We start from the raw sequence: 25,789 nt of genomic DNA, 5'->3' as shown, positions 1-25,789 counted from the left end.
GTGTCTGAAAACTGTAGGTCCTGGGGATACTTATAATTTTTGTTTTGGAAAAAGGGGTACTTTATAAAAAAAAGTTGAGAAACACCTGGTCTAGAGGGCGCTTGGTCCTGCCGGGAGGGCCCGGGACTGACCTGACCACCTCCCCAGGTCCCTTCTAGTGCCAGTGCTCTATGATGCTGCTGTTGCAATAAGGGGGTGACTTTCAGACCCATGCACCCGCAGTTTAGTTTGTAATAAGGGAGGTCCCTGGACTCAAGCTCCCCTTTAGGATGCCGATGGAGTCCTGGGTGCACCCTCTTTTTGCAGGAGGGGGCTACTCTGGCAGCGAGCGGGTTCTCAATTCCGAGTCACCCCTTCCCCCCGCTTGGAATGCGGATGCACCCTCCCTTGCAGTGGGACTATATCTCACTAGCCCCCCCCCCCCCGCAGCCAGGCGCCTCCTCGGGCAATGGAAAAGGGGGGGCATTGCAAGGAGGGGTCTGGGGGGTTTGGTCCTCCCCCTTCCTTTGTCAGTGGGGGGGGGGTGCTCTAGCAAGGAGGAGCGGCTGCTTTGCATGCGCGCGGCCCTCCTCTTGCCGGGGACGGGTGCGCTTGCAAGAGGTGGGGGGAGCCTGCCGGGGAACGGCCCCTCCTGTTGCATGCACGTGCCCCCTCCTTTTGCAAAGGGGGCTGCTCTGGGAGCGGGGGGGGGGGGGGAGCTGGTTTGCATGCACGTGCACTTCCCCTCCCCCGCAGGCAGGCGGCGCTGCTCGGCCAGCGCCCCTCCCACTCGGCCCAGGCTTTGCACGGGCTGCCCCCTTCCAGAGGGGAGCCCAGTGGGGGAAACAGGAGGCGCATGCGCTGTAGGCGTAGCCCCCCCCCTCATGCCCTGGGAGCCCATGACGTCAGGCAGGCAGAGGCGGCGCGAGCTCCATCAGGCGGCGGCTGCAGCAGCAGCAGCAGCAGCAGCAGCGTCCCCCCCATTGCTGCACCAGCCGGGAGGGGCTGGAGCCGCTGCCTCTCTCCGGAGCCGACCCCCTCCCGCCCACTTCTCTCCTTGCTCCCCCCCCTCCCCGGGAAGCTGCAGGGGTCGCTGCCACTGGCCTGCCTCGCCCGGAACCCATTGCACCGGGGGGCTGCTGGGTCCCGCTGCAAATGCAACCCCCTCGCCCTGCAAAGCTGCGCTGAGACCCCCCCTCTCACACGCACGCTCCCCTCCCCTCGCTGCTGCTGCTGGCCGCGCTCCCCGCCCGGGCTGGCAGGGGGGCGCGTTCCTCCTCCCCCCGCTGGTGTTGGAGGGTGGCGGAGCCCCCCCCCCCCCGGAGGCAGGGGGGACGGGGCGGAGGAGCAGAGGTGAAGGAGGGAGCTGGAAGAGGAGCCGCCCGCCGCCCAGGCGCTGTCTAGAGAGAGCCCCGCGCTGCCTTTGCCACAGCCATGCTGGCCCCCGGGGCAGGGGTCCTGCTGGCCTCCTTCTTCCTCTCGCTGGGATTCTTGCACACGCTGGACGGGATCGGGCCCATTTCTGCACTGGAAGGTGAGTGGAAGTCTCTGTCCCTCTTTGCATCCGTAACCCCCCCCCCATCTTCATGCCTTGTGCTTAGTTTCCACCGAGGGGGGCTCGCGCCCCTCTGCGCCACCCCCCCCGCCTGCATTGCTGTGGGGGCGCTCCCCCTGGCCCAGAAGGGGGTGGGCTCGGTGGTTCTGCCCTTTGCATCCTGCCCCCCTTTGGAACAAAGCGCTGCACTTCATCCGGTCCTGGATCGCCCCTTGGGGGCTGGCTGGGGGGGGAGCGAGGGGTGTTTGCATGTGTGCATTCCCCAGGCAGGCTGAGATTCCATCTGGCACGCAAATATTGAACCCCCCCTCCTCCTTGTCTGTTGCTTTGGCTGCTTGTGGGTCCTATACCTTCCACTTGGGTAGGGGCCGACTTTTTTCTCCGCTCAACTCCCAGGCAACTCCTGCCAGGAATCCTGGCCCATTTCCATCTCTTCAGGAGGGGAGATGGAAGGAATCACACCTGGAGTGGACATCTTGCTTTGCACACGCACCCCCCCCCCTCCCCACGCCCCTCTGTGTCTTGTAGGTGCTTGCTCTTACAGCAGAAGACCGACATGCGGGAAGAAACGCCGCTGCTACCTGGCGAAAACATGACGATGCTTCCCAGTGTGCATGCGGGGCGTGGGGCCGCGCGTGGAAAAGTGCAGGGGCACGGCGTCGGCGTGTGGCTCCTTGGTGGATCAGTTGTGGTTAAGCGCTGGTATTTCATGGAAATGGTGGCTGTGTGTTTCCTACCCCAGCGCTGTCGCGACTTCCTTTCTGGTTTCCATAAATCTGGGCCGTGGCGCCCGGGCTGCCTGCGCTTCGTTCTTCTGCTTCTTCTGGCTGGCCAAGTCCGCTTGGCGCCCGGGCTAGTTGCATCATCGCCCTGGTGGCTCGATCCCGAACCGAGTTGCTTTGCAGGTGGTGGAAAATGTGGCTCGTTCCTTTTGGCCCTGAGCGGCGAACCGGGTAGCACAGGGTAGCCGCCACCACTCGGAGCAATGAAAAATAAAAGGGGGTCAGATCTCAATAGTTAATTGGCTCTCCTAAAGATGCATTTCAAAGATCTGCTGCTCTGGGCCGACTCCGGTGTGTGGATCACAAGAGAGCGACTGAGGAGAGCAGGGATCTCCATTCCAAACGGCATCTGCAAAATCGATGCTATTTTACCCCCCCACCCCAAGCGACAGAGGCTGCAGTGCGTTGCTGGAACGTGACATGGCATATTACCAGAGGCAGCGAGGTAGAGATGAATGGTGCTAGTTTGTTAGGGGCTTTGAAAAGAGCAGGACTTGTCTTAGGGCTGGGGGTTGGGGGGCGAATGCAGAACCCGCCGAGAAAACCAGCTGCAGCCCTGGAAGGGCGCAGGGGTCGGTTTATTTGCTCGGCCGACGCGGCGCTCGGGCGTGACGGAGCGTAGAATTGGGGAAGCGTGCGCTTGTCATATTTTGCTTGAGTGGCAGACGAAAAAACAGCGAGATCTCCAGGGAGATGTTCCTCCCAGTTTCCCTCCAGCCTTGTCTCTTGGAAGATCGCTGCTTGGAAAGAATTTTTTTTTGGGCCACTTTTCATTTTTCTTTGGGCAACGTCTTGACGTCACCCATATTTTTTTGTCTGGCAGCAAAGTTGCAGTGATCAAGAGCATGAAGGTTAGCCGCCAGGTAGACTCCTTGCTCCGTCAAATCAAGGGTTTCCTTTCGAGCTGCGTGATTCATGACATCGGGTCTTGCTCGCTTGGATTCTGCAGTGCCAAAATTGCCATTTTGTGGCCTGTGTTTGCCCTGACCGAGTGAGGGTAGGGATCCTGCAGAGAGAAAGTATTTCCTGAACAGATCATCCGTCCTTTCCTTCTAGGCTAGCCTTCTGGTTTGGTTTTAAGTAGGGCATTTCTCTTTTGCTGTTGTTTTTTGCTGTATCCCAACTGCACGCTGGGGATGCGGCCTTTGGCCCTGCGGACCATGCAGCGGATGGTGGAAAACTGGGAAAGAGACTCTGGAACTGGAGGCTTACCAAATGGAGAGCTAACAGCAGGGAGAAGCTGCCCAGAACCACTAACTTGCATGCGTGCAATTCGATTTTGTCCTTTTTTTTGGGGCTTTAAAACCACAGTTCCCTGCTAACTTTCCAGTGGCCTTCTGGAGCGGCCCCCTCCCAAAACAATATTGCTCGTTGCCGCTGTGGAAAGGAAAGATTAGCTCTGTTTTGAGGGCTGGCTTCGGAAAACACACACGGGGGGGTACGTTTTGCTGCTCTCTGCTCTCCCAGCCTGGTGGTGGGGCATATTGATCCTTGTTTTGCACTGTCCCTGCCCGGGAAAGTTTGCTAGGCAAGACGGCCCAAAGAAGCTTTCTCCCCCCCCCTACTTTGCAGGAGGACACTGAGGCACAGGGCCAGGCAGCGGCATGTTCGGGGTCATCTAGGGAGCGAGTGACGGAGCTGGGGGAATCAACCCCTGAATCCCAGATCTCCCTTCAGAATGGAGGGTGTGAAAACACACGCTGGGTGGAGGCTGTTTTCCCCTCTGCAGCCCTGGGGCAGTGAACCGGCTAGTGCTGGGTGGGGGGACCAGGGCGGAGTTGGGTGCTCAATGAATATTGGGGCCAGCCCTGTTTTCAATGGCAGGATCCTGACTGAAACTGACCAGCAATAGGACGGTGCGTCAGTTTCTTTGGGCAGCCCAGCCGGCAGCCATGGCTGCCATGAACCTTGCAGGAAAGGGGTGTGTTAGGGAGCTGGGCTGCTTTGATGCAGGCTCGGCCTCAGGTACCCCAGCTGGCCACCAGAGGCAGAGTACTGCAGAGGAGGGGGCATGCAGCTGGCTGGGGTGTGGGAAAGGGAATGAAGGGGCGATAATGTTCTGGCCCTTCTGTTACTAGCAACAACTAGCTCTTTGCCGGCTGCTCTTCTCCTAGGAATCCCAATGGGACTTAGAAAAGAGTCCTTACTGCCCGTTTTATGGATGGGGAAACTGAGGCACCGGGCGGCAAAGAGGCACGCACAGGAAGGTGAGCCGGAGAGAGGACCCGGCTCCGTGGTGTTCCGGGTCACAGTCTCTCCTGTAGTCACAGTGCCTGCCTCTGTAATCTGGGTGGGGTGCATGTAGTGTGGGATCGTGGGTCGCTTTGGGGAGTGGTCTGGCCTGCCCCGTGAAAAGAGCTGGCTCTAGCGAGCCAGACCTGAGCAAACTCCCCTGGAGGGGACATGTTGTGACCTTGGGAGCTGCTCACGGGGCCGAGGATCGGGGCCTCAGTGTGTTTCGTAAATGGGGCTGGACACTTTGCTCCTGTGCAGAACAGCGCCCCGGGACGGGGGGGACCCAGAGTTGGGAATAGAACCCAGGAGTCCTGCTTGGGCATGCAGCTGCGCTAACCACTAGGCCCCCTTCCCCTCTCAGAGCCTTTCCAGGGCTGTGACGAGAACCCAGGAGTCCTGATTCCCACAGCCCCCTACCCTAACCACTAGACCCCACTCTCACAGCGCTGCCTCCCAGTCTTCCCTCTAGCCCTGGCTCCTCTGCTGGGGCTGTGACCAGAACCCACCCCTGTGGTTTACCCAACGGGCCTGTCTTTTTGTTTAATCAAGAGAGCGGCTCCTGTTTTCTCTCTTGCCTCGAGTTTGACTGGCTAACGGCTCAGTTTGGCGGCTGAGCCCCTGTCTTGGACTGGACGTTTGCTCGCGGGCGCAGGAGAGGGAGGAAGCCCGATGGATGTGCTGGGGGAATGGATTTTTTCCAGCTGTTCCAAACCCCTCCTCTCTTAGTTTGACATTGGAATTCTGCTCCCCCCCCCCCCCCATTCCCAGTCCTGAAGAGTCTGACATGGTCCACGTAGATCGCCAGGCTGAGATCTCAGCTGCTTGTGTAACACTTAGGGGGCAGGGCTTGGGAATAGCTGTGGTCAGAAGTGGCTGGTGTCTCCTGCGTGTCCCTGGCCCTGCCGCGTTGATGGTCCGGTGCGTCCCGCCCGTCCCTGCAGGGTGGTGCGTGCACGCTCCGCTGGGGCTGTGCATCTCCCAGGACGTGTGCGCGCACGCCCGGCTGTAAACCGCAGGGTCAGCGGAGGTAACGCCCTGGCATCCGGAACGGGGTTTGGGGAGGAGAGTTCCAGCTGCCGCGACTCGGGGAACAGCTCTGGAGGGGACCCAGCTGGGCCCCGGCACCGTTGTGCACGTGCAGCACCGAGCGCAGGGAGCAGGGCCTTGCCCCGAGGCGCTGGCAGGCTGAACCGGGGAGAAAAGGAGCAATTATAAGCACCGAGATGGAGCTGGGCAGAGGGAGGTGGAGACCCAGACTTTTCCTGCAGAGTGGCTGATGGGTTTCGGGGTGCCGCAGTCCTGGGGCCGGCCCCTGCTGGAGACTCCTCACTAGGGTCTCATGTCCCGGGTTCCCGGCCCACTCTGGAAACCAGGGGACAGGACGGGGCTCAGCTGGGCTGCCCAGAATGTCTCCTGTATGGCTGGCGGCAGCCAGAAGCACAGATCCAGGTAGCCCCCGGCCCCTGCCGACTGGCGGGTGAGTGAGTGGCTCATCCCCTCTCCGGTGGTTGCGTTGCTAGCGCATGGGTGGGGCTGCAGGCGGATTCTGTTTGTTCCAAGACGCTGGTTTCCCTGGGGGCTCTGACTCACAGGGGACGGGGTGCCGGAGCCTCTCGGGTTATTGGATTAGGCTCACAGGTGCAATGCGCCGCCCTGTTTCTCCTCCTCCCCGCTCCCAGCTGGAGGTTTTCGGGCAGGGCAGAGGTGCCCTCTCCAGGGCAGGAATTTCCAGCTGAATTCGCCTGGGAGGTCTGCTCTGAAAGGCAGCTCTGCCTCGTGGGGAACCCCGTGCTTGGCTCTGGGCACGTTGCGGCCCAGCCCGGCTCCACGTCACGTGCCCCGACCGGCCGTGCGCATGGGGGAGTCAAGCCATCTTCCGCCCGGACCTCCTAGCCACGGGTGCCTTCTTTCCAGTCCTCTGCCAGCCTATCCCTCTCCAAGACGCGCTCAGGCCTGAGTGGCTGAGTCTCCCCTCCTGTAGTGCCTGAGTTGTAGCTTTTCCATCCCGCGGTGGCCGGGGATCGTTCTGCCGCCGCCGAGGCGGGTTGCAAGAGGACCGTGTCCTGTACAGCCTGTGACTGGGGTCCCCCTGCGTGCCAGGGCTGGGGGCACAAAAGGGAGGCAGCCCCATCCCACGGAGACCCTGACCCCGGCCCGGTTTCTAGGCACGTGCCCAACGGGGTCTGGGCGCGTAGCTCCAAGGCCGTTCCGGAAGGAGCAGCGGGTCCGCCTGCTGTGGGTTTCGTCTCCTGCCAGGAGCTATGTCCCTAGGGAAGGCCGAGGGGTCTGTGTGTGCGTGGGGGTGAAAATTCTGCTTTCGGGAAGAGTTTTGTATTTTGCCTTTTTTTTTCTTGCAATGATTTAGGGCAGAGGTGAGGGGGAAGGAAGTTTCCCGGCGAAGAACATGTGCTTTCTTTCCTCTTCTCCCTTCCTTTCTGCTGCCTTGCTATTTCACTTCGTGTTGTCCTGCCCTCTCCCCCGCCGCCCCTTTTCCCATGCCTAGCGATTTCTTTTCATAGACTCATAGACTTTAAGGTCAGAAGGGACCATTATGATCATCTAGTCTGACCCCCTGCACAGTGCAGGCCACAGAATATCGCCCACCCCTCTTAGAATAATCCTCTCACCTAGGTCTCAGATATTGAAGCCTTCAAATACTTTGAAGGCCCCAACATGCAGAGAGTCCTTCAGCTGTGATCTGTGCCCCATGCTACAGAGGAAGGCGAAAAACCTCCAGGGCCTCTGCCAATCTACCCTGGAGGAAAATTCCTTCCTGACCCCAAATATGGCGATCAGCTAAACCCTGAGCATGTGGGCAAGACTCACCAGCCAGACACCCAGAAAGTTCCCTATAGCAACTCCTTTCATTCCTCCATTGACCTATTTCCAACTGATAATGAATGGTCAATTAGTTACCACGATCATGTTATTTCATCCAACCATCCCCTTATCATAGAATCATAGAACTGGAAGAGACCCCAGAAGGTCGTCAAGTCCAGCCCCCCGCTCTAGGCAGGACCAATCCCATCTAAATCAACCCAGCCAGGGCTTTGTCAAGCCGAGACTTAAACAAAGACTTTTACTTCCTTTTTTTTTCTTGGCCTTTTCTAGGCTCTGCCTGAGTTCACGAATCAGGACACAAAAGGACGATCGGGCCCTCCCGCGTTCCTTAGCCTGGATTCTCCTTTGCACGGGGCCGGGGGCTCAGTCTGGCAGACTGAGTTGGGCTGGTCCTGCTTTGGGCAGGGGGCTGGGTTTCTGCCTGCCCTGGGATTCTGACATTCAGCTCTGAGATCTAGATGGGGTTCCTCCCTCAAGCCAGCTGGAGCGGTTCTGGGGCTGCTCCTGGCTGCCTCCTCCGTGGGGGATTTCCCCCTGATTGCAGCCAATGGCGGGGTGATTCGGGGTGTCCGGCAGTGCACGCCCCAAGTCCCAGCAGCGTGAGTGTGGGAGGGGGATTTCTTCCCCCCTCCAGCCTGTAAGCATGGCGTGTCTCGGTAGAGTGTGTTCTCCTCCCAGCTCAGCTGCTTTCCTGCCGCGGGACCTTGGGGCAACGTCCTTTCCCTTCGTGCCTCAGTTTCCCTTCCCAGCCCGTGTCTCTTGAGACCGAGCGCTCTCTGCGAGAGGAGCTGGCCCCGGCTCTGCGTCCTGATCGTTCCGTGGTGGGATCAAGAGGGAAATGTTTGCCACCTGCCCTGTCTGGGTTTCAACCCCCCCCACGCCCTCCCCCCGGCTCCTCAGGCTTTTTGCTTGGCGAAGAGGGAACCTCGGTTCCCAGCTGCGGCCGGGTGGCATCTGGGCTGGCTTTGGGGCTGTGGCAGGCTGCAGGGTTACCGCTTAGCTCGTTAACTTCGGAAACGAAAGACCCAGATTCAGTTCCCTGTTCCACTCCGGGGCTCCTTGGGTGATCTTGAGCAATTTGCTCCGCGCCGCTGTTCCTCGGTTGGCAGGGGAATCGGGCGCGGAGATCGGCTCGTTCGAAGCAGCCAGAAAGCAATCGGCAGGACAGGTCAAACCTCTCTGGTCCAACGCCCTCTGGGCCTCACCGGTGCCAACTCTAGAACGTGCCAAACCACGGCTGTCGTCAAACTTTATGGGACTGCGGGAAACTTGGCCCCACCCGTGAGAAGTGAACACCCGGTGAACTAGAATCACGCCGGACCAGGGATGTTGCCGGACCAGAGAGGTTCCACCTGTATTGTTATTTCCAGGGTCCTGTGGAGTTGGGGATAGGACCCAGGAGTCCCGTTCCTGTTCTGTTCCATGGGCCCTTCACAGCCCCTCCGAGTCAGGCTGGGCGCGGTCAACCGTGCCTCTGGGTTTTCTCGCAGAACACAGGTGGGGGGGGAGCAGAATCGGCTTTGACTTGGGCCAGGAGGCGGGATCGTCGGCTGCTGGGCTAGGACGAATGTTTTCACTGAGAGACCCTGCCTGGGGAGCAAGGGGCAGGGGCCGAGATTAGCCAGCCGCTTACCTGTCACTTGGTGCCCCTGGAACCTGGTGGGGGGAGGGCCCCGAATGATTTTTAATTGAGTGGGGCGCACAGGTCTTAAGACGACAAACCGAGACATGGAGAGGCTTGCCTTCTGTTCCTGATTCTGCCACAGGACACCCCTCTCCCCTGTGATCTTGGCAAGTCACCTTCCCAGCTCTGTGCCTCAGTTTCCCCATTTCATGGCCCCCCAACCCCCATTTTAGCTGATAACATTTGTGTCGGTTATAAATTCAGGGGCTCTCTGTGCCAGCCCAGGGGAGCCAGGCGCTCGGGGGGGGGGGGCCACTCACCCTAGGCTGTCACACTGATAACAGTAGGGAGCGTTTGCAGAAGCCTCGAGGAACTGTGAAGAGAGCAGGTTTGGTGTATTGGTCCTGTTGAGCTGTCAGCCTTTTGCCAAGGTTTTGAGATGGCGGGGAGGGCGTTCCGTTATCCCCCTCCCCTTCAGGAGAAGAACATGTGGGGCTTCTGTAATATCCTACAAGGAAATATGTTTTGATTTTTCAAGTGGGGTGTACTTAGCCTGCGGAACTCCTCGCCACAGGATGTCTTCGAGCCAAAGAACTTAGGACTGGACTTAGCTGCGTGATCAGAATCTGGTGCCAGTGGCAGGGCGCTAGAGTGGATGGACCCCGGGGCCCATTTCTCCTGGCACTGGCTTTCTTAGTGAAGAACCACTGCCCAGGTGTTCTCCAGAAAGGTGCATTGTGGGATAGCACTGGGAGGACTGAATCAAGACAGTTCCGTCCACGCAGCCCTGAAAGTGATGTCACTGCTCCTGCAACCAAGCGGATTAATTACAACAGGACCAGGCGGCTGATTACTCCGGGAGAGGCAATAGCTTCTGGGTTTGGACGCGAGGCAGGCAGGGCCGAAGAAACGGTAACGCAGTTTCAGGCTGAATCCCGGCCCCGTGGGGCTGGGCGGATGCGGTGCGAGAGACGGTCGCAGCCAGGAGCGCCTTGTAATACAGACAGCGCTTCCTTTGTCTCCCACCTTACTGCTCGCGGCCCCAGATCCCCGACGCTGGAGCGTCTGAGACAGCTGGGCCTCTGTTGCCTGCCTCGGGGAGGACCCGGGGAGCTGGAAGGATGGCTTGAGTTGTGGGAATCCGCCTTGCCGTGCCGCTAGGAGGTTCCAGGTAGCAGCATCCCCCTTAGCTGCGGGGGCTTGTTTTCCGATCCGCAGAATTAATTGTGCAAGGGGAGATGAGGGCCCCAGGAGGCCTCGTTGCAAAACCTTCCCGGAGCCTTTCATGGACCGGCAGCTTTTCGGGGGCTGCAGAGGCTAGTCAGCCCTTGCGCAAGAGCGAAAATGCCTGAGTGGCAGGAGAGAGTTGCAAAATGCTGATCCGCTCCTTAAATCCGCCCCCGGCCGGGCTCCTGTCACATTTTGCAACTTTGTGCTATTTAAAACAAAACATTTCTGCCGCCTGGCTTGGTTTGATTCCCCCCCCTGCCCCCAGAGAAGTGACGCGCAAAGCGTCCGAACGCCTAGAACCTGCCCTCGCCGCCTGCTGGCGACAGACGAAGGAGCGTGCGGGAATTCCGGTTCACGGGTTCACACGCGCCCAGGGCTGGGCTTGCAGGCTGCTGGGAGGCAAATTTGCAGACTGTCAAGAAAGGGGGTGGCAGGCTAAGAGACTTGAGCCAACTGGAGAGCTGGAAATCGGCTGTTGTGATCTGCTCACATGGGACAGGCGTCTTTATGAGTTAAAGCGGGCTGGGGTCTGCCCTGGGCTGTGTGGCCGTGCCCGCCCCGTGCCTCAGTTTCCCCTCCCACCATATCTCTGCCGTGTCTCATTACCCTGTAAGTATCTCTGGCGGCCTGTGTGTAGAGCCGCTTCTCCCTCCTCCCCGGCCTTGGTCGGGGGGTTAGGTGCTATTGTAATAGAAAGATCCATATTAGAAGTAACACTTTTCAAGGCACCTGTTTTGCTTGCCTGTGAGGCAAGGTGGGGATCAGAGGGTACTTTCTAGATCACTTACTGGTTGCATTGTGCAGTGCCCTTTTGTATGTAGTCAGTTTCATATCCCCCCCCCCCCCCCGCCCCATGGTCAGCCACTTGCCCTCTTAATTGTGTGGGGCTTTCATTAGCCCTGTCAGTATCGTGCCCTGAGCTCGTGGGGTTCACGGTGGTACCGGATGAAGAAAAATCTCCGAAATCTGCTCTCGGGGCTAGGATCCCGGCCGGCGGGTTCCCTCGTTGTACTACGCTGATTCACTGCTGCCTGGGAGCAGTCTCCTCACCTTTTTTCCACGCCTCGCTTGATTCACGAGCGGAAGCCTGTAAATGCCTCCCCGGGGCCGCAAGGCTGAATTTTTACCAAGGGCTCTGCTGACAGGAGGTGCCAGGTGCTGTTAACCCGGAGCCATGGGAGCCAGGATGCACCGAACCCAGGGAGAGCGCAGGCAGGGTGTCACGGCGGCCGTCCCGCCCTCTGGGTCGTCTCCGGAGGGATTCCTCCTCCTTTGGGGAGGTTGCAAACCAGGCAGGGCAAAACACCCCGGGAACAGCCGCCCGCTGGCAGCCGACCGACCTGACTGCCCCTCTCTCCGATTCTGGCGTTGTGGGGATCCCCGAATCCGCGCCTCGCCGCTTGCTCTGGGCCTGCGCTTGCAGCCTAAGGCCCCGGCTGGCGGGTTGAGCGCTCCCCGCTTCGTGTGGGTGCAGGGAGACTCTGCACCGAGCGGCCTGGGAAGCCGGGGAGCAGACGGCTGCCGCGTTGGGCTCACTCGGGAGCGCTGTGGTCGCGGTGACCGTCGGAAGCTGCCAGGGGCGCTGCGGATCAGGGGAGACCCTCGCACGCGCTGGGTTCCCCTCTCCGGCGATTCGGTGGAGTGACCGTTGTCCAGGGATCTATCTGGAGGGGGGATGCCAGCTGGTTTAAGAAGTAAACCGGTTACACGCTAACTGGTTAACCATGAGGCAGCCCCACCTGCTGTGATGCGGGCAGGGGGCTGCTCCCGCCAGGCCGGGCCCGCTGTGCCGCGGGTTGCGCCAGCCAGGCCTGGGCTGCCGGCTAACCGGTGTATCCCTTTCCTTCCCTCGTCGGGAGCGCGGTATAAATCCCTCGGGCAGCCAGAAGGATTCTTGGGGAGCCAGCCCTGGGGTGGAGCCCAGAAACGCCGAGTTCTATTCGCGGCTCTGCCAGGTGACCGTGGGCAAATTGCTCCCCCCTCCATGCGTCGTGCCTCAGTTTCCCCATCTGCGCGCCAGACAAGAATGCTCGGAGCTCCGCTGGTGGAAAGAGCTAGCGGGCGTCTTGTCGGCGAGATCCCTTTCCCAAAGGGCGGCTGGGCGAGGTCTCTGCTAGTGCCTTGCAGCCTGGCTTTGCCATCTGCAGCCCCCTGCACAATTTCAAGTGGAGCTGCGGAGCCTTTTGAAAACCACGGCCAGGTCCCCACTACCAGGCAGCTCGCATGCTGGAGAGGGCCTCCCCCGGCCTCCCCCCCTCCGGTCCCGTTGGCAGAGAGCTGAGCCTCAGGGCCACACGAGGAGCCGGGTGGGGACACAGGTTCTGCCGAATCCTTCCTCCATCTGTGCAAGAATCTCCCCAGAGGGCATCTCCCGTTTGTGGGTGCTCGGCTGGCAAAAAGCGTGAAGTTGAGGACTGCACTTGACCTCTCGTGCGCTGGGCTTGCACCATCCGTTGCACGAGGGCTGAAGTTTCACTGACGCAGGAGGAGGGCGAACTGCAGGGAGCCGGCAGCCCTAGTTTGGAGAGATCCATCAGCAGCCCTAGTTTGGAGGTTCTAGCCTGGGTCTTCCAAACCCGACTCGTGAACCAGGGAGTCTCTGCAGCTCGGGCCACAAACTTCCGCATTCCCAGACAGCCGCTGGGCTGTCATCCTACTGCTGGGCTTGCTGCGGGGGGCTGTGAGCCTGAGAGAGGATTTGGGGCCTGGCTCAGCCAGCAGTGACCCCACCAATGGCTCCTGTTTCAGTGCGCCCCCTTTCCCAGGGCCTGGCGCTCCCGACCCCACTTTAGGAGCCTTCCCACTTCATTCACCATGGCCTGAGCACTAGCCAGGGAAGGGGTGTCTGGGTAGTATTGTTATTAAACTGTATTGCGATAGCCCCTGTTGCAAATGGGGATCTGTCCTGCAGGATGCGGCATGGACACGGAGCAAGAGACAGGCCTTGCCCCACAGAGAGGGAGTGAGGGGGGGAAACCGAGGCACAGAGCAGGCCAGCGGCTTGTCCCGTACCAGCAGGATGGAGATGTAGAAATACCAAGGTCTGCACGGTACCATGCTGCGTGCTTAGTAATCGGTGTCGGAGGAGACTGTGAGGGTGGCTAGGGCAGGGGGTGTCGTTTTGGGGCCCATGGGGATGAGTCAGCGTGCAGGAAGAATGAGGCTGTATTCAGATACTCATTGCTGATCTTGCTTTACGGACGGGCAAAGTACGGCCAGGGCCTCCTAGCGCTTCCCGGTTGTCGCTTTGCCGAGTCTTGTGGCGATGGGTGGGGCACTTGGGTCCCTGAACTACTTGGCGCGCAAGGAGAATCCCTGTGAGCAGCGCGGGGCCTATGACACACAGATTGGCAGTTCTGATTCTTCCCAGGACGGGGCAGTCAGGTGTGCGCCGCCTGCCAGCACTGGCGTCACACCCGGTACTCTCAGCGGGGCTGGCAGAGTTGGGCGTGGCGGTGAAATCCATCTGGTTGCCGGAGATTCCCTGTTCGACTCGGTGGATCAGGAGCGTGCGTGGTTGAGGGTCTCCAGGCCCGCGGCTCCCCAGAGCTGGGCGAGTTCTGACCGTTTTCCTCTCCAGGAGAAGGGCGTGTGAGGAAGTGGCACGTGGCATGTGGCTGTGACAAGGCTGGGTAAAAAAGGTTCAGTCCTACGGGCGAGTGCATTGTGGGTCTAGGGCGTGGCTGCAGGGCAGCGGGTTGGCTAGGATTGAAGAGATCTGGGGCCTAGTCCGTACGTGGCTACGTGGGTCAGACCAAAGGTCCATCTAGCCCAGTATCCGTCTGCCAACAGTGGCCAACACCAGATGCCCCAAAGGGAGGGGACACAACAGGAAATCCTCAGGTGATCCCTCCCGTCACCTGCCTGCAGAGAAACAGACGCTAGGGACACCATTCCTACCCATCCTGGCTAGTAGCCATTGATGGACCTAACCTCCGTGAACCTATCTAGCTCTTTTTTGAACCCTGTTAAAGTCCTGGCCTTCACCGCATCCTCTGGCGAGGAGTTCCACAGGTTGGCTGTGCGCCGAGTGAAGAAAAACGTCCTTTTGTTTGTTTTAAACCTGCTGCCTCTTCATTTCATTTGGGGACCCCTCCATCCTCTATTGTGGGAAGAAGTAAATAAGGTTTCCTTATTCCCTTTTCCCACACCAGTCATGATTTGAGAAGATCAAGGAGCGAGGTTAATTTACCTGCTGAATTGTGTGTCGTAAGTTTCCTCCAAAGAAGTGCATTGAAATGATCACTCTGCAACGTAAGACAGTATTCTTCTTGGGGAGGGGCCAGAGCTATTTACATACATCCCCGTCGTTGCTCTAGGCTTAACTTTTCAGTCACTTTTTGGCAGCTGGCTCCGTGCCGCGGCCAGTCAGCTAAAACGTGTGGGTTTTTTTTTCGTTTTTGTTCTGTGCCTCTTCTTTAAAACCAAACCCGCACACCTGGGTTGGCTCTTGGTGCTGGCACGGATGATATTCTGTCACCTAAGGATTCCTTCTGCAACGCGCTCGGCCGTTTCGTGGGCGAAATATAAACGACAGCGCACTTCTGTGCCAGAGAACCTGAGCGGGCCGCTAGGTTTATGAATGCCGCTACTCGCGAGTTTAAAATGAAACCCTGGCTTAGCGGGTAGGGGGCCTTATTATTATCATGAATTCTGATAGGTGAAAGCAGCGAGGAGTCCTGTGGCACCTTATAGATGTCGGACGAAGCGGGTCTTTGCCCACAAAAGCTTATGCTCCAACACTTTGGTTAGTCTATAACAGTGGTCCCCAACCTTTTGAGGTTGTCGGGCGCCAGGGGGCGTGGCCGTTTGCCCGCCGGGCGCCAGGGGGCGGGGACACTTGCGCGCCCGGTGGCGGCCCCCCCAAGCGCCGGCCCCCCCCAAGCACCGCGCGCCCAAACCGGCGCTCCCCCGCCAAGCGCCCGTGCACGATGTGCCTGGGGCCAGGCCAGTCCCGAGCACCTGGCGGGCGCATGCAAATGCCCCCGCGGGCGCCATGTCGCCCGCGGGCACCGTGTTGGGGACCACGGGTCTATAAGGTGCCACAGGACTCCTCGCCGCTTTTGCAGATTCAGACTAACACGGCTACCCCTCGGATACTCTGCTAGGTGAGAGGCTAGGAGCCCTGGTGTCGGAGTAGGGCCCTGTTGTGCCAGGCGCGGTAGAACAAAGCTAGTCCCTGCTTCATGGAGTCGGGGGGAAGGACACGGGGTAAGTTTTTGTTTTTGTCAATTTCAAAGCAGGTGCCAAGGCTGGAAATGTGACTAGAGGGGAACCTACCAGCTGTTCAAGTTGCATCTTTCATTGGATTAACTAACTAGCTTGTTAAAAGATGCCTCTTGTCCAAAGCAGCGTGGCACGAGGGCAGTTAAAACCATTTGAAAGGGATATTTACTGTCCGCAGAGCGCCTGCTGGACGGGGCAGCCGGGGGGGAAGTTGTCCTCAATCCGTTAAACGTGCACCCATCGTTAATTTGAAATTAAAAAATCATCCATTTGCTTAGGGAAACGGGTTTCCTTTGTCACATGCGGCTTTGTTCGACGCTGTAACTTCCGCCGTTTGCAAAGGGGCGGCTTTGCAGCCGGGGGAGCGGATGGCATGGGAGCTGCTGCTTTTCCGCAGGCCCGCGCTGAATTCTAGGGTGGTTTTGTTTGCGGTGGATTGGCAGGGAAGGGGCCTTAATGGAGCCAGCGCTCAATCTCATCCATGGATTTAGTGCAGCGACGCACTCGCTTAATCGGGGGCTGTGTGAGACGTCTGAGAGCCGGATGCTCACGGAATAACAGATTCGAGGGGTTGTTTGTAGGAGCTGATGAACAATTGAGCGTGTCTTTTTTTTTCTTTCTTTCTTTGCTTTTCTCATGGGGTGGCAAGCTGGGCTGTGCCAAGACCCATTCTAACGAGCCCTCGCCGGCTCCTCCCTGTGCCCAGTAAGCTGCCACTAACGAGGTGGCACGCCCAGCTGATCCGTAGCTAGCTTGGGCAAGTTTTTTCCTAAGCGACGCGTGGTTCCGAGGGGCTTCGGTTTTTGTGTTGCTCAGGGGTTCGCGCCCTTTCCAAATGGCTGGGCCCCACGGCACGGAACTTGCTTCTCCCCAAGTCTCTGCATGAAAGTGAAACTTCACTTGTGTGTGTACAGCACCCAGCACAATGGAGCGGGTGTGTCTGGTTGGTGATACTAAGGGTTCCGCTTGCTGCGCTCTTGTGCCCCGTCTGGGCTGGTGCGCACGGCCCTGCACTTGTGTTGGAAACTAGGCTGGGTGTGGGCTGTACTTTTTGTGGCTCGAGGACCTCGCACGCCTTCCTGTATTTCTCTTCGCACGCCCAGAGTGGGGCAGTTTGGGCACCGGTGCTGCACGGTTAGGGAACAGCAGCATGGTGCGACCGAGTCTGGATGTTACACGAACGCTGAACAAGGGCACACGAGGGTTCAGGCCCTCGTGAGCTGTGGGCCACCGCTCAGCAGGGCCGTGGCTTCTGTGTGCTCGCTGCCCCCGCATCCGGCTCATCTGTGCGTGGGTGGAAGAGGAGTGTGGACTCTGAACCCCAAGTTTAGTGGGCAGTGTAGACACAAGACGGGCCGGAGATCCACCCAAAACCCTGTCCCCTAGCCGTGGGCTGTAGCAGAGAGTTAGGGGAACGGGCTGAATAGAGCAGGTATGAAATAACTCCCCTTCCTGCCCTCTGGGGGGCAGAGGTTTAGGGTCACCCCGGGCATGCGCAAGTGGTTTTTCACATCCCCCTCCATACCGCTCTGGTTTTGTGACATCTGCCCCTGCGCAGTGCGACCTGGCGACCGTACACCCCCTGTGCAGCACTCAGTCCAACTTTGTCAATTTTTGGCTACACTGGAGCGACAGAGCTGGTGAGGAACACGGCGCGGCTACTTTGTCGTCCGGCGCCCCGCCCTTCCTGTGTTTACATGGAAGCGCTTGGATGTGCCTCTCAGCTGAGTCCCTCGCCGGGTCCGGGAGATGGCTTTCCGGGGCAGGCGGGGTCCCGTTCTCACGCACGGCTCTGGGACCTGCAGTCCGGCGTAAATGACGCGGCCATGGGGGCTGAAGGCTCGCGCGCTGAGCAAACACAATAAAACCCCAGAGGCAGCCGGGCGCGGAGCCCCGGGTCTGCAGCCTCGGCCGGGTGCGACGACGCTAAAAATACCCGCGGCCACGTTCCCGCGCAGGGCGAGCTCGGGCTGCGAGAGCTGGCAGGGGTTGATCAGGAGCAGCTCTGTGGCTAATTTTAGCGCCAGAGCGCGAGGCCAAGTCTGGCAACCCAGGGCTCAAAGCCTCACTTCCGCCGGGTTATTTATGGGGTTTTATGGGGCAGGCGGAGCTGTAAGTGACTTGCCCACGGGGGTGTATGTGTGGAAGGCTGGGGATCACTGACACGGGCCAGCCGCGGGGGTTTCATTGCAGCTCAGACTGACCCTCGCTGCCCCGGACATGAGTTTCGCTTGATCTCAGCGTTTCCTGGTTCTTGTCTGTGCGGTGCATGGTCTCCCTCGCTCCCGTATCGCTTCCTCCGGGGCCTATTGAGTCTCCCCCTGCACGCTCACCTTTTGTTTCCAGGCTGCGTATTGTTTGCAAAAGGAAGTGGTCAATTTTGAATACTTCCTAAAGCGCCGGCTTTCCCAACGGGCCCGGGCACTGGCCCCCGGATGCCCCAGGCGTGAATGGCTTCCCGTCCCATGCAGGGCAGGAAAGGGGAGTGCAGCCAGTAGCTTTTCCTAATGCGCTTTTTCCCATCGCCGCCTCTCTGACCCTTCTGAGTTGTCTGAACTTGGGTTTTCTTTGTCACGGTCTTAACATTGAACAGGTTCCTGGGTGTTTTAAGGACTTCTTGTATGAGCCACTCGGTAGAGCACCAGCCCAGGATATAGGAAGTCCAGATTCCGGTCCTCACCCCGCCACCGACTTCCTACATGACCTTGGGCAAGTTCTCTAGTCTTTCCATGGTGCAACCCCTCCCCCCCCATCTGCTCTGTGGGGATGAGCGCGCTCCCCTGCCTCCCCAGGGGGCGTGGGGATAGACAGGTGAAAGATGGAAGAGCTCCAATCCATGGTGATGGGGGCCGGATGAGAGCACACGAGATGACAGGGCAGAGATCCCCTCATGAGAATGCGCTTGAGGCAGGAATCGCCAGGTGGAACGGGGAGTTAGGGCCTAGTTAGTTTCTGTCCTTGTTACAGCAATGCCTTTGGGAGAGGTGGGTCTGTTGCAACGCTTGCTACAGACCTTGGGCATGTCACGTGGCGGAAAGTTTGCTCTAGGACCCATGGGATTTAGGCTCTGAAGCCTCTTGACAATGAGACTTAGGCACCGCCGTCCCTTGTGCACTTTGGAAAACTTTCCCTTTAAAAAACCCAAACTCAATATCTCCGTCCCCATCCCCCCGCCCCGCAAAACAGGCAGAATGCGCCTCCTTCCGCCTGTCCCCCATTGCCCGAGACGGGCTGTCCCCCTCTCTGCAGCCGGGCAGAGGCCTCGGTTTTATTTCTGCTGCAATCCAGACGTGGTGCAGGGCGAGGAGCAGAGCGGCCTAAGGAGTCCACCCAGGCCGCTTCTGGCCTCTCTCGGTGGGTTCACTCGCGCGTCTCCTTTCAGCTTCCACGTGTTTTCTCGGAGCAGATTCAGGAGACTGGGCCAGGAGTCCAAATTCTTGGCTTTCTGCTCGGCAGCTGTTCCGATGCCGTCAGGGACGGAGACCGTCCTGTTTTCAGCTTTTGGCTCGGCCTTGCGTCTGCCGAAACGCCCTTCTCTGAAATGGGCAAGGCCCCCGCTCCCGAGCTACCTGGAAAAGCCCCGGTCGGCTCTTTCAGACAGGCGGCGAGTTGGTCGGTTAGCAGAAGCGGTACCAGTGCCAAGACGGGTCTGGTAATGTCTGACTTTTGAGTTCCAGACCAGACATAACTGTACCGGATTGCTCTGTAATCACTTCTGCCAGTTACAAACAGATGGGACCTTCCCTCCTGCCAGGTTTTTTTTTTCCCTTTCTTTTTTTAAAAAACACTTTTTAAAATGGGTTTGTCCGACCAGAACGTGAACGGGCAAACTTTTGTCTCGGCTTCGCCCTCGTGGGGGAAAACCACTGGTTTGGATGGTGCTTTTCCAAGCGGCTTCCGTCTGGGAACGGGCTGCGAAGGGTTTAAAGCAGGGGTTCCCGATTGGAGCTCCGTGGAACCTGGGGTTCCGCGTGAACGCCTTGCTCCCCCAACCCCTCTTAAAGAGACAGTCTGTTTTGTACCTTTGCTTTTTTTTTTTTTCTCAACTTTTACCCTGGCATCCTTAAAATTCTTTTAAGATGGAAAGGGTTCCATGGCCAAATTAAACTGGGAAACACTGGTTTAAAGAGCCGGGGCGGGGGGAGCTGGGTCCGGGGGGCGCCCCTCGCAGACAGGCAGGGCCCTCGGCCAGTGGGCGCCAACCCGTTGAAGTGTGGGGGCTGGGAACGGGGCACCTGCTTGGTTGGTGGGGAGAGCGCCCTGCAGGCGAGGACTCTTGAGTTCAAATTGCACCCGCGAGGCTGGGAGACGTTTTTTGGTGTGGTCTGGGGCGCGCAGACACTGGGAGCGTGTCACTGATCAGACAGCGGCCCTGTTTGCTTGTGGTACCTTGGCTGCCGCCGGACGGGCAGGGGCGCGGGGGGAAGCACCGTGACTCTGCTTCGGAGAAGGAGCCTCTGAGCTTAGGTCGTTCGTAAATGGGACGCTTGTTCTGAGGCCTGCGGGTGGTTTCCCCTCCCCTCCCGGAGCGGGGGAGGCAGGCGGATGGAGCCGTAGAACTTCCAGCGGATTTAAAACGGGAAAACGACACAGACCCTCCCGCCGTCTCTCCTCCGGCTTTGGGGGCTGGCTCCTCGCCCGGGTGAGCGGATTTCTCTCCGCACCCTGTTGCACATCCGGCTCTGCCACGCACCGCTGCCTTGGGAGAGCAGGTCCCTGCCCCGAAGGCCTTACACTCTGAGCCGGCGAAGAGAAGCAGAGGGAGTTTAGCCTCCTACCCTCCTCTCTGCTTCTTGCCCCGTGCTCTCCGCCCTGGCTAGCTGCCCAGGCTGCGGGTGGCTTAGGGCCAGACGGGGTCAGACCCAAGGTCCACCCAGCCCAGTGCCCTGTCTGCTCACAGAGGTGCCCCAGAGGGAATGATCAGAATAGAGTCATCCGACGATCGGTTCCCCGTTGCCCGTTCCCAGCTTTTGACAAACACCATCCCTGCTCGTCCTCCTGGCATTTATCTAGCTCTTTTTTTGAGCCCTGTTACAGTCTTGGCTTTCACAACATCCTTTGGCGAGGAGTTCCACAGGTTGACTGCGTTGTGTGAAGTCCTGTCTTTGGTTTGTTTGAAATCTGCCGCCTACTGATTTCATTTGGTGATTCCTTAGTTCTTGGGTGACCACGGTAACCCGGGCAGGGGTCCATAGCATGGGGGTCACACCTAGGTACCAGTCTCTGGGGCTAACTTTGCAATAGACAGAGGGGAAACTGAGGCACAGAGAAGTGACTTCCAGAGGAAACACAGGACAGAGCCCAGATCTTAGGCCCAGAGTCTTAGCTGTGAGTCCAGGCAGCCCTGGGACAGAGAATGGCTGTTGGTTTGACTCCCTTTTCAGGGTTCGTGGTTGGGGCTGCTCCGGGTGGCTCTTGCTTAGTGCCATTCTGTGCCGAGTTGGTCAGGTACCAGGTCCACACCGGCCATGATTTTATAGACCTCAGACCCATCAGATCTTAAAGTTCCTTCTGCAGTCGCCGGCTGATGCGGCGTTCAGAGATTGGCTCCGGGAAGCAGGAATAAGCTTTGTGCCTTATCCGGCGCGCCCGGCTCCTCTAGGTGGGGACGCGCCACGTCTAATCCAGATTCAGTCACCGGTGAGTCTGAAGCGGATTGTCCACACCACTTTGAACCCAGGTGTGGACGCGCTCCATGAATCCTGGTGAACGGGGGGCATTTCAGACGCTCGCCCAGCCCTGTGGGCATGGATGCTGCTGGAGGACGAGCTGTGGTGTGTGGCAGGCTCTGACTCTCTAGTGACAGCTTGGATTTTCTTCCAGCAAGGAGTTCCGCTGGGCCGTCGCTCTGGGCTCTCCCCCAAGGGTTTGTACGGGGCAGGTGCGCTCGTGGTTGGATGGGGCTGGGCCAAGGGCAGGCCAGGAGAGCAGCGTTACTTGTTTCTCGCCCTGGGCAAGGAGGCTCCAGCCTCGCTCACTGTTTGTCTGGAGACGCTTAGACGCAGCCTGAGGAGGGGGATGTTTCGCACGTGGGCGGATGAGGAGGGTTCGTCAGTCCAGCTCATCGGGGCAGGGAGTCAGGATGCCTGGGTTCGATTCCCAGCTCTGCCAGTGACCCTGGGTGAGGCCCTGCCCTGTGCCTCAGTTTCCCCTCCTACCCCTTGTAATCCACCCACCCCTTTCTTATTTTCTTTATTTCTCCCTTGCTCTTGCTGCTGGCCGCAGAGACGTGAGGTTCCTTTCGGCCTCGGTTTTTCCTCCCAATGTGACTCTGGTTTTTTAAACATTTTAACTCGTTCCCGCTGCCCCCGGCACCTCCAACCTCCCCTCTTCCCACTTGGCTAGCAGCAACTGCCACGACCAGTGTCCTGATCTTGTTGAGCTTCGGCTTTGCCGTCCCCGGTGCCCAGACTGGCCCAGGCTAATACTGAGTCTGCCCAGCACCCGGCTTTGCTCACAGTTAGTGGCCCGTCCCAGCTGCCTATGTGAAGTGAGTCACCTCGCCCTGCCTCTCCTGTAAGAAACAGGATGCAGTTATCTTATCTCCAGAAAGAGATCTTGGTGTTGGAACAAGTTCAGAAAAGGGCAACCAAGATGCTGGGGATGTGGAACGGCTGCTGTATGAAAGATCAATGAGACGGGGACTTTTTAGGGTGGAAAAGATGACTGAGGTCTATAAAATCATGGCCGGGGTGGAGACAGTGAATAAGAAAAAAGTTAATGACCTGTTCCCATAACGAAGGATCACCAGATGGAACTAATCGGCAGCAGGTTTAAAACAAAGTATTTTTTTCACACCATCCACAGACAACCTGTGGAACTCCTCGCCGGAGGAGGTTGTGCAGACCAGGATTTCAACCGGGTTCAGCAAAAAACTAGATACGTTTATGGAGGTCGGGTCTATCAATGGGTATTAGTCAGAATGGATAGGGAAGGGGTGTCTAGCCTCTGTTTGCCAGCGGCTGGGAATGGGGAACAGGGGAGGGGTCGCTTGACGATTCCCAGTTCTGTTCATCCCCTCTGGGGACACCTGGTTTTGGTTGTCTAGGCTTTGCCAGAATGCCTCATCTCCCTTCTTTATGCCATGCGTCATTTGCCGTTTGGGCCTGCCCCCCAGAGCTGGCTGCATTTCAGCGATGGGCTTGTGGATAGTGAAAGGTGCCGGGGAGGTTCCTGACACACTCCGTAGCCGGAATGCAATTGGATGTTTCCGTGGATACAAGAACATCTGCAGCTCTTCTAGTTGGTGCCAGAGGTGATGCATCACAGTTGATTGGGGGGAGTGTGTCCAATTTAAAGGGGTTTTTTTGGTGGGAGGGGGCTTGTGACGTCCCCTCTGGATCTGGCACACAGGGTTGGAAATGGGGTGGAAGGCAGGCCTCTGGGCAGGGCAGCAGGGTGGCACCCCCCGCCCTCTCCATGCCTCCAAGCGGCGTTGGGAAGGGCTGTGGAGGGCATAAGCCAGTGAAGGAGAGCTGATGAAAGGCAGCTTAGCCGCACGCAGAGGCCTCCCCGGATCTTCCTGGAGGTGGAGCGGGGCCCAGGGGTCTGGCAATCCCTGCGGTCGCTGCACCAGATCTCTTGAGCCAGTTTTCCCCCATAGCAGCAGCTGGAGGCCTTGAGCGGGGTCAGGGCCCGCGGGGGCGTAGGGGGCGGATGTGCTGGCGGGGCGGGGGCAGAAGGAACACAGTGTGCTGTTCCCTCGGAGCAGGAAACAAACCCGTGTGTCTGATGGTTGAAAAAAGGCCGGGGAGCTCCCCCGGGAGGGGGGGGGGCGTTCCCAGGGGGGCTGTGTGGGTGGAGGGCAGATGGACGGGGCAGGAGGTGCCTGGCCGAGGAAGAAAATTGGAAAGTGGCCCACTCGCAAAGAAATCGTTTCGCCGCTGGCTGTGAGCAATCAGCGCTCCCCTGCGCCCCTTTGATTTCCAATGGGGGGGACTCGGAGGCCGTGAGGGGGGCTCCGGGATCGACTCTGGAGACACGCTTTGTAGTCTAGGCTCGGCCACTGACTGCTGCTGGACAAGTCGCTCCCCCGCCCGGTGCCTCAGTTTCCCCTGGCGCCCTTGTGCGTGGCTTCTGGTTAGCTCCTGTGCGCATGTCCAGGGCCAAATGTGGCCCCAGCGGGGGCTGTGGTCGCCGGAGCTGGAATCCAGCCAGCCTCAAGCCACGGGCTGGTTTTCAGGGCGTGTGTACACACATCCTCTCCAGTGTGCCAACGCGGAGGGGGGCTGCTACGCTTTTGTCACACGGGGGACAGGCATAGTGTGTGTGCGCGCACAGGCGGACCTACACCCGCACATACTGGTTGTAGCAGCCCAGCCGTGTGTGTGTGAGGGGGGTAGCTGCAGCAGGGACCAGAGAGCCCCCCAGGGAACTGGAGCAGCTGGTGTTTTGCTTTCCGGCGAATCCAGGGCCCGGTGTTGGATGTTTTTGGGGCTCTGAGCCTGTCCCGGTTGTTCCTGCCACTGGCCAAGTTTCCAGCTTGCTCGAGCAGCAGGGATGTGAACCAGTTCACGGATGAAGCTTACTGGTTCCCATTAATTCCTGGCGCTGGAGCAGCTCCCTGCCTGTTGCGGGGTGGGGGTGGGGGACGCTGCTTCAACCTGGCCTGGCACCTGGCAAAGTGGGTCAAGTTCATATTGAAGCGGTTAAGTCTTTCAATTCATTTCCCGTCCCTATTGGGTGAGGGACCGCAGGAGGCGCTTGGAGGGGTGCGGGAGGCTGGCTCGGCTTCAGATCCCCGAAATCCCAGGAGCCACACCTGCTCCTCAAGGACCCAGGCAGGGCAGAGGCAGCCTCGGACTAGACAGTTGCGACATTTACCGGCTTTACCGTTTTTCTCCTGCTGGAAGCTAAAGTTATTTGGCTGCCTGGCACGTGGCCTGTCTCGATGCCGGTCACGTCTAGCTTTTGGCTCAGGGCGTGTCTGTGAATGTCCTGTTCTCACGTTTGCCTGCATGACGAGCCCTTGTCTGGGGCTTGACCAAGGAGGCCCGTAGCGTTCACCCCTTTTTGTAGAGAGAGGGAAACCGAGGCACAGACCGGGGAGGCGTCTGGCCCGCTGCCAGCCCGTCGGCAGAGCGGACGATACATCCCAGTTCTCCAGTGCCCCACCGGACACGCTGCCTCTGTTCCTTTGAGAATAAGAAGTCGGCGAAGTCCCAGCTGGGTGGCGGATTCGGTCAGCCCCCTCCAGAAAACCCCCCTTCCGTCCCTTCATTGCAGCATCCCGGGCAGGTCACGAGGTGGGGAGCGCAGAGAACTTCCCGGCCGGCTGCCTCTTCGCACCTGGAAATCTGGATCCCCCATTGGGAGCTGGGGGGAGGTCAGAGGCTCCTGCCCCATACGGGATCCAGAGGCTGAATTACGGAGCAGAACCCTTCCCGGCGAGTTCTGCCCCTGTTCAGGTGCCAAGAAAAGCCGATCGCTGGCCCAGGCCGTCACAGATCGACTCCTTGGACACCCGGCTCTTTGCTTGCTGAATCATAGAATCATAAAGTTGGAAGAGACCTCAGAAGGTCGTCAAGTCCAGCCCCCTGCTCTAGGCAGGACCAATCCCAACTCAATCAACCCAGCCAGGGCTTCGTCAAGCCGAGACTTAAAAACCCCTAGGGATGGAGACTCCACTACGTCCCTAGGGAACCCAGCCCAGCGCTTCACCACTCTCCTAGTGAAATAGTTTTCCCTAATATCCAACCTGGACCTCTCCCACTGCAACTTGAGCCCATTGCTCCTTGTTCTGCATCTGTCGCTACTGAGAACAGCCTCTCTCCATCCTCTTTGGAACCCCCCTTCAGGAGGTTGCAGGCTGCTCTCAAATCCCCCCTCGCTCTTCTCTTCTGCAGACTCAACAGACCCAACTCCCTCAGCCTCTCCTCGTAGGCCATATGCTCCAGCCCCTTTGCTTGCTCTGGACGCTCCGTCGGTCTGACGGTTTGGCCCGATGGGAGCCTGGTTCCCATTGAGCGCCAGCAGTGCGGCTCCATGGAGGAACTTGTCTGCGCTGGGGGGAGATGCTTTTCCGGGATAATCCTTCGAATGACTCCCGGTTTCCAGGCCGGGTGTTGCTAGTCTGTCTGTTTCCCCATGTAGACAAACCTGATCCACACGCAAGCGGAGTAACGAATTCCAGCGGCGGCGCTGGCCTCGGGCCAGGCCTCTAAGCTGTTGGGTTTATCAGCGGCCATCCTGCGCAGAGCAATTTTGCATCCACACCCCGGACTCAGCGCTTCTCCCGCTGGCCCTGCCAGCGCGGAGCACGGATCGCTCCTCTGTCAGGCCTGCTCAGTGATTCAGACCGCCAGATGAAATGCCTAT

At 59.0% G+C, this 25,789-nt stretch overlaps 1 protein-coding gene across 1 annotated transcript in view; it reads left to right on the top strand.

The window, feature by feature from the left end:
* Positions 1-929: 929 nt before the first annotated feature.
* The window catches only part of LRP1 (LDL receptor related protein 1), a 170,964-nt gene continuing 146,104 nt past the window's right edge, over positions 930-25,789 (top strand). Inside the window, 1 exon segment of the mRNA XM_075901813.1 lies at positions 930-1,513. Coding sequence (XP_075757928.1) covers positions 1,414-1,513 — 100 coding nt within the window. The 5' untranslated portion in view covers positions 930-1,413.

Source organism: Pelodiscus sinensis, chromosome 19 (genome assembly GCF_049634645.1).
Source record: "Pelodiscus sinensis isolate JC-2024 chromosome 19, ASM4963464v1, whole genome shotgun sequence".
Classification (NCBI taxonomy): domain Eukaryota; kingdom Metazoa; phylum Chordata; order Testudines; family Trionychidae; genus Pelodiscus; species Pelodiscus sinensis.
This window is presented reverse-complemented; position numbering and strand designations above follow the sequence as displayed.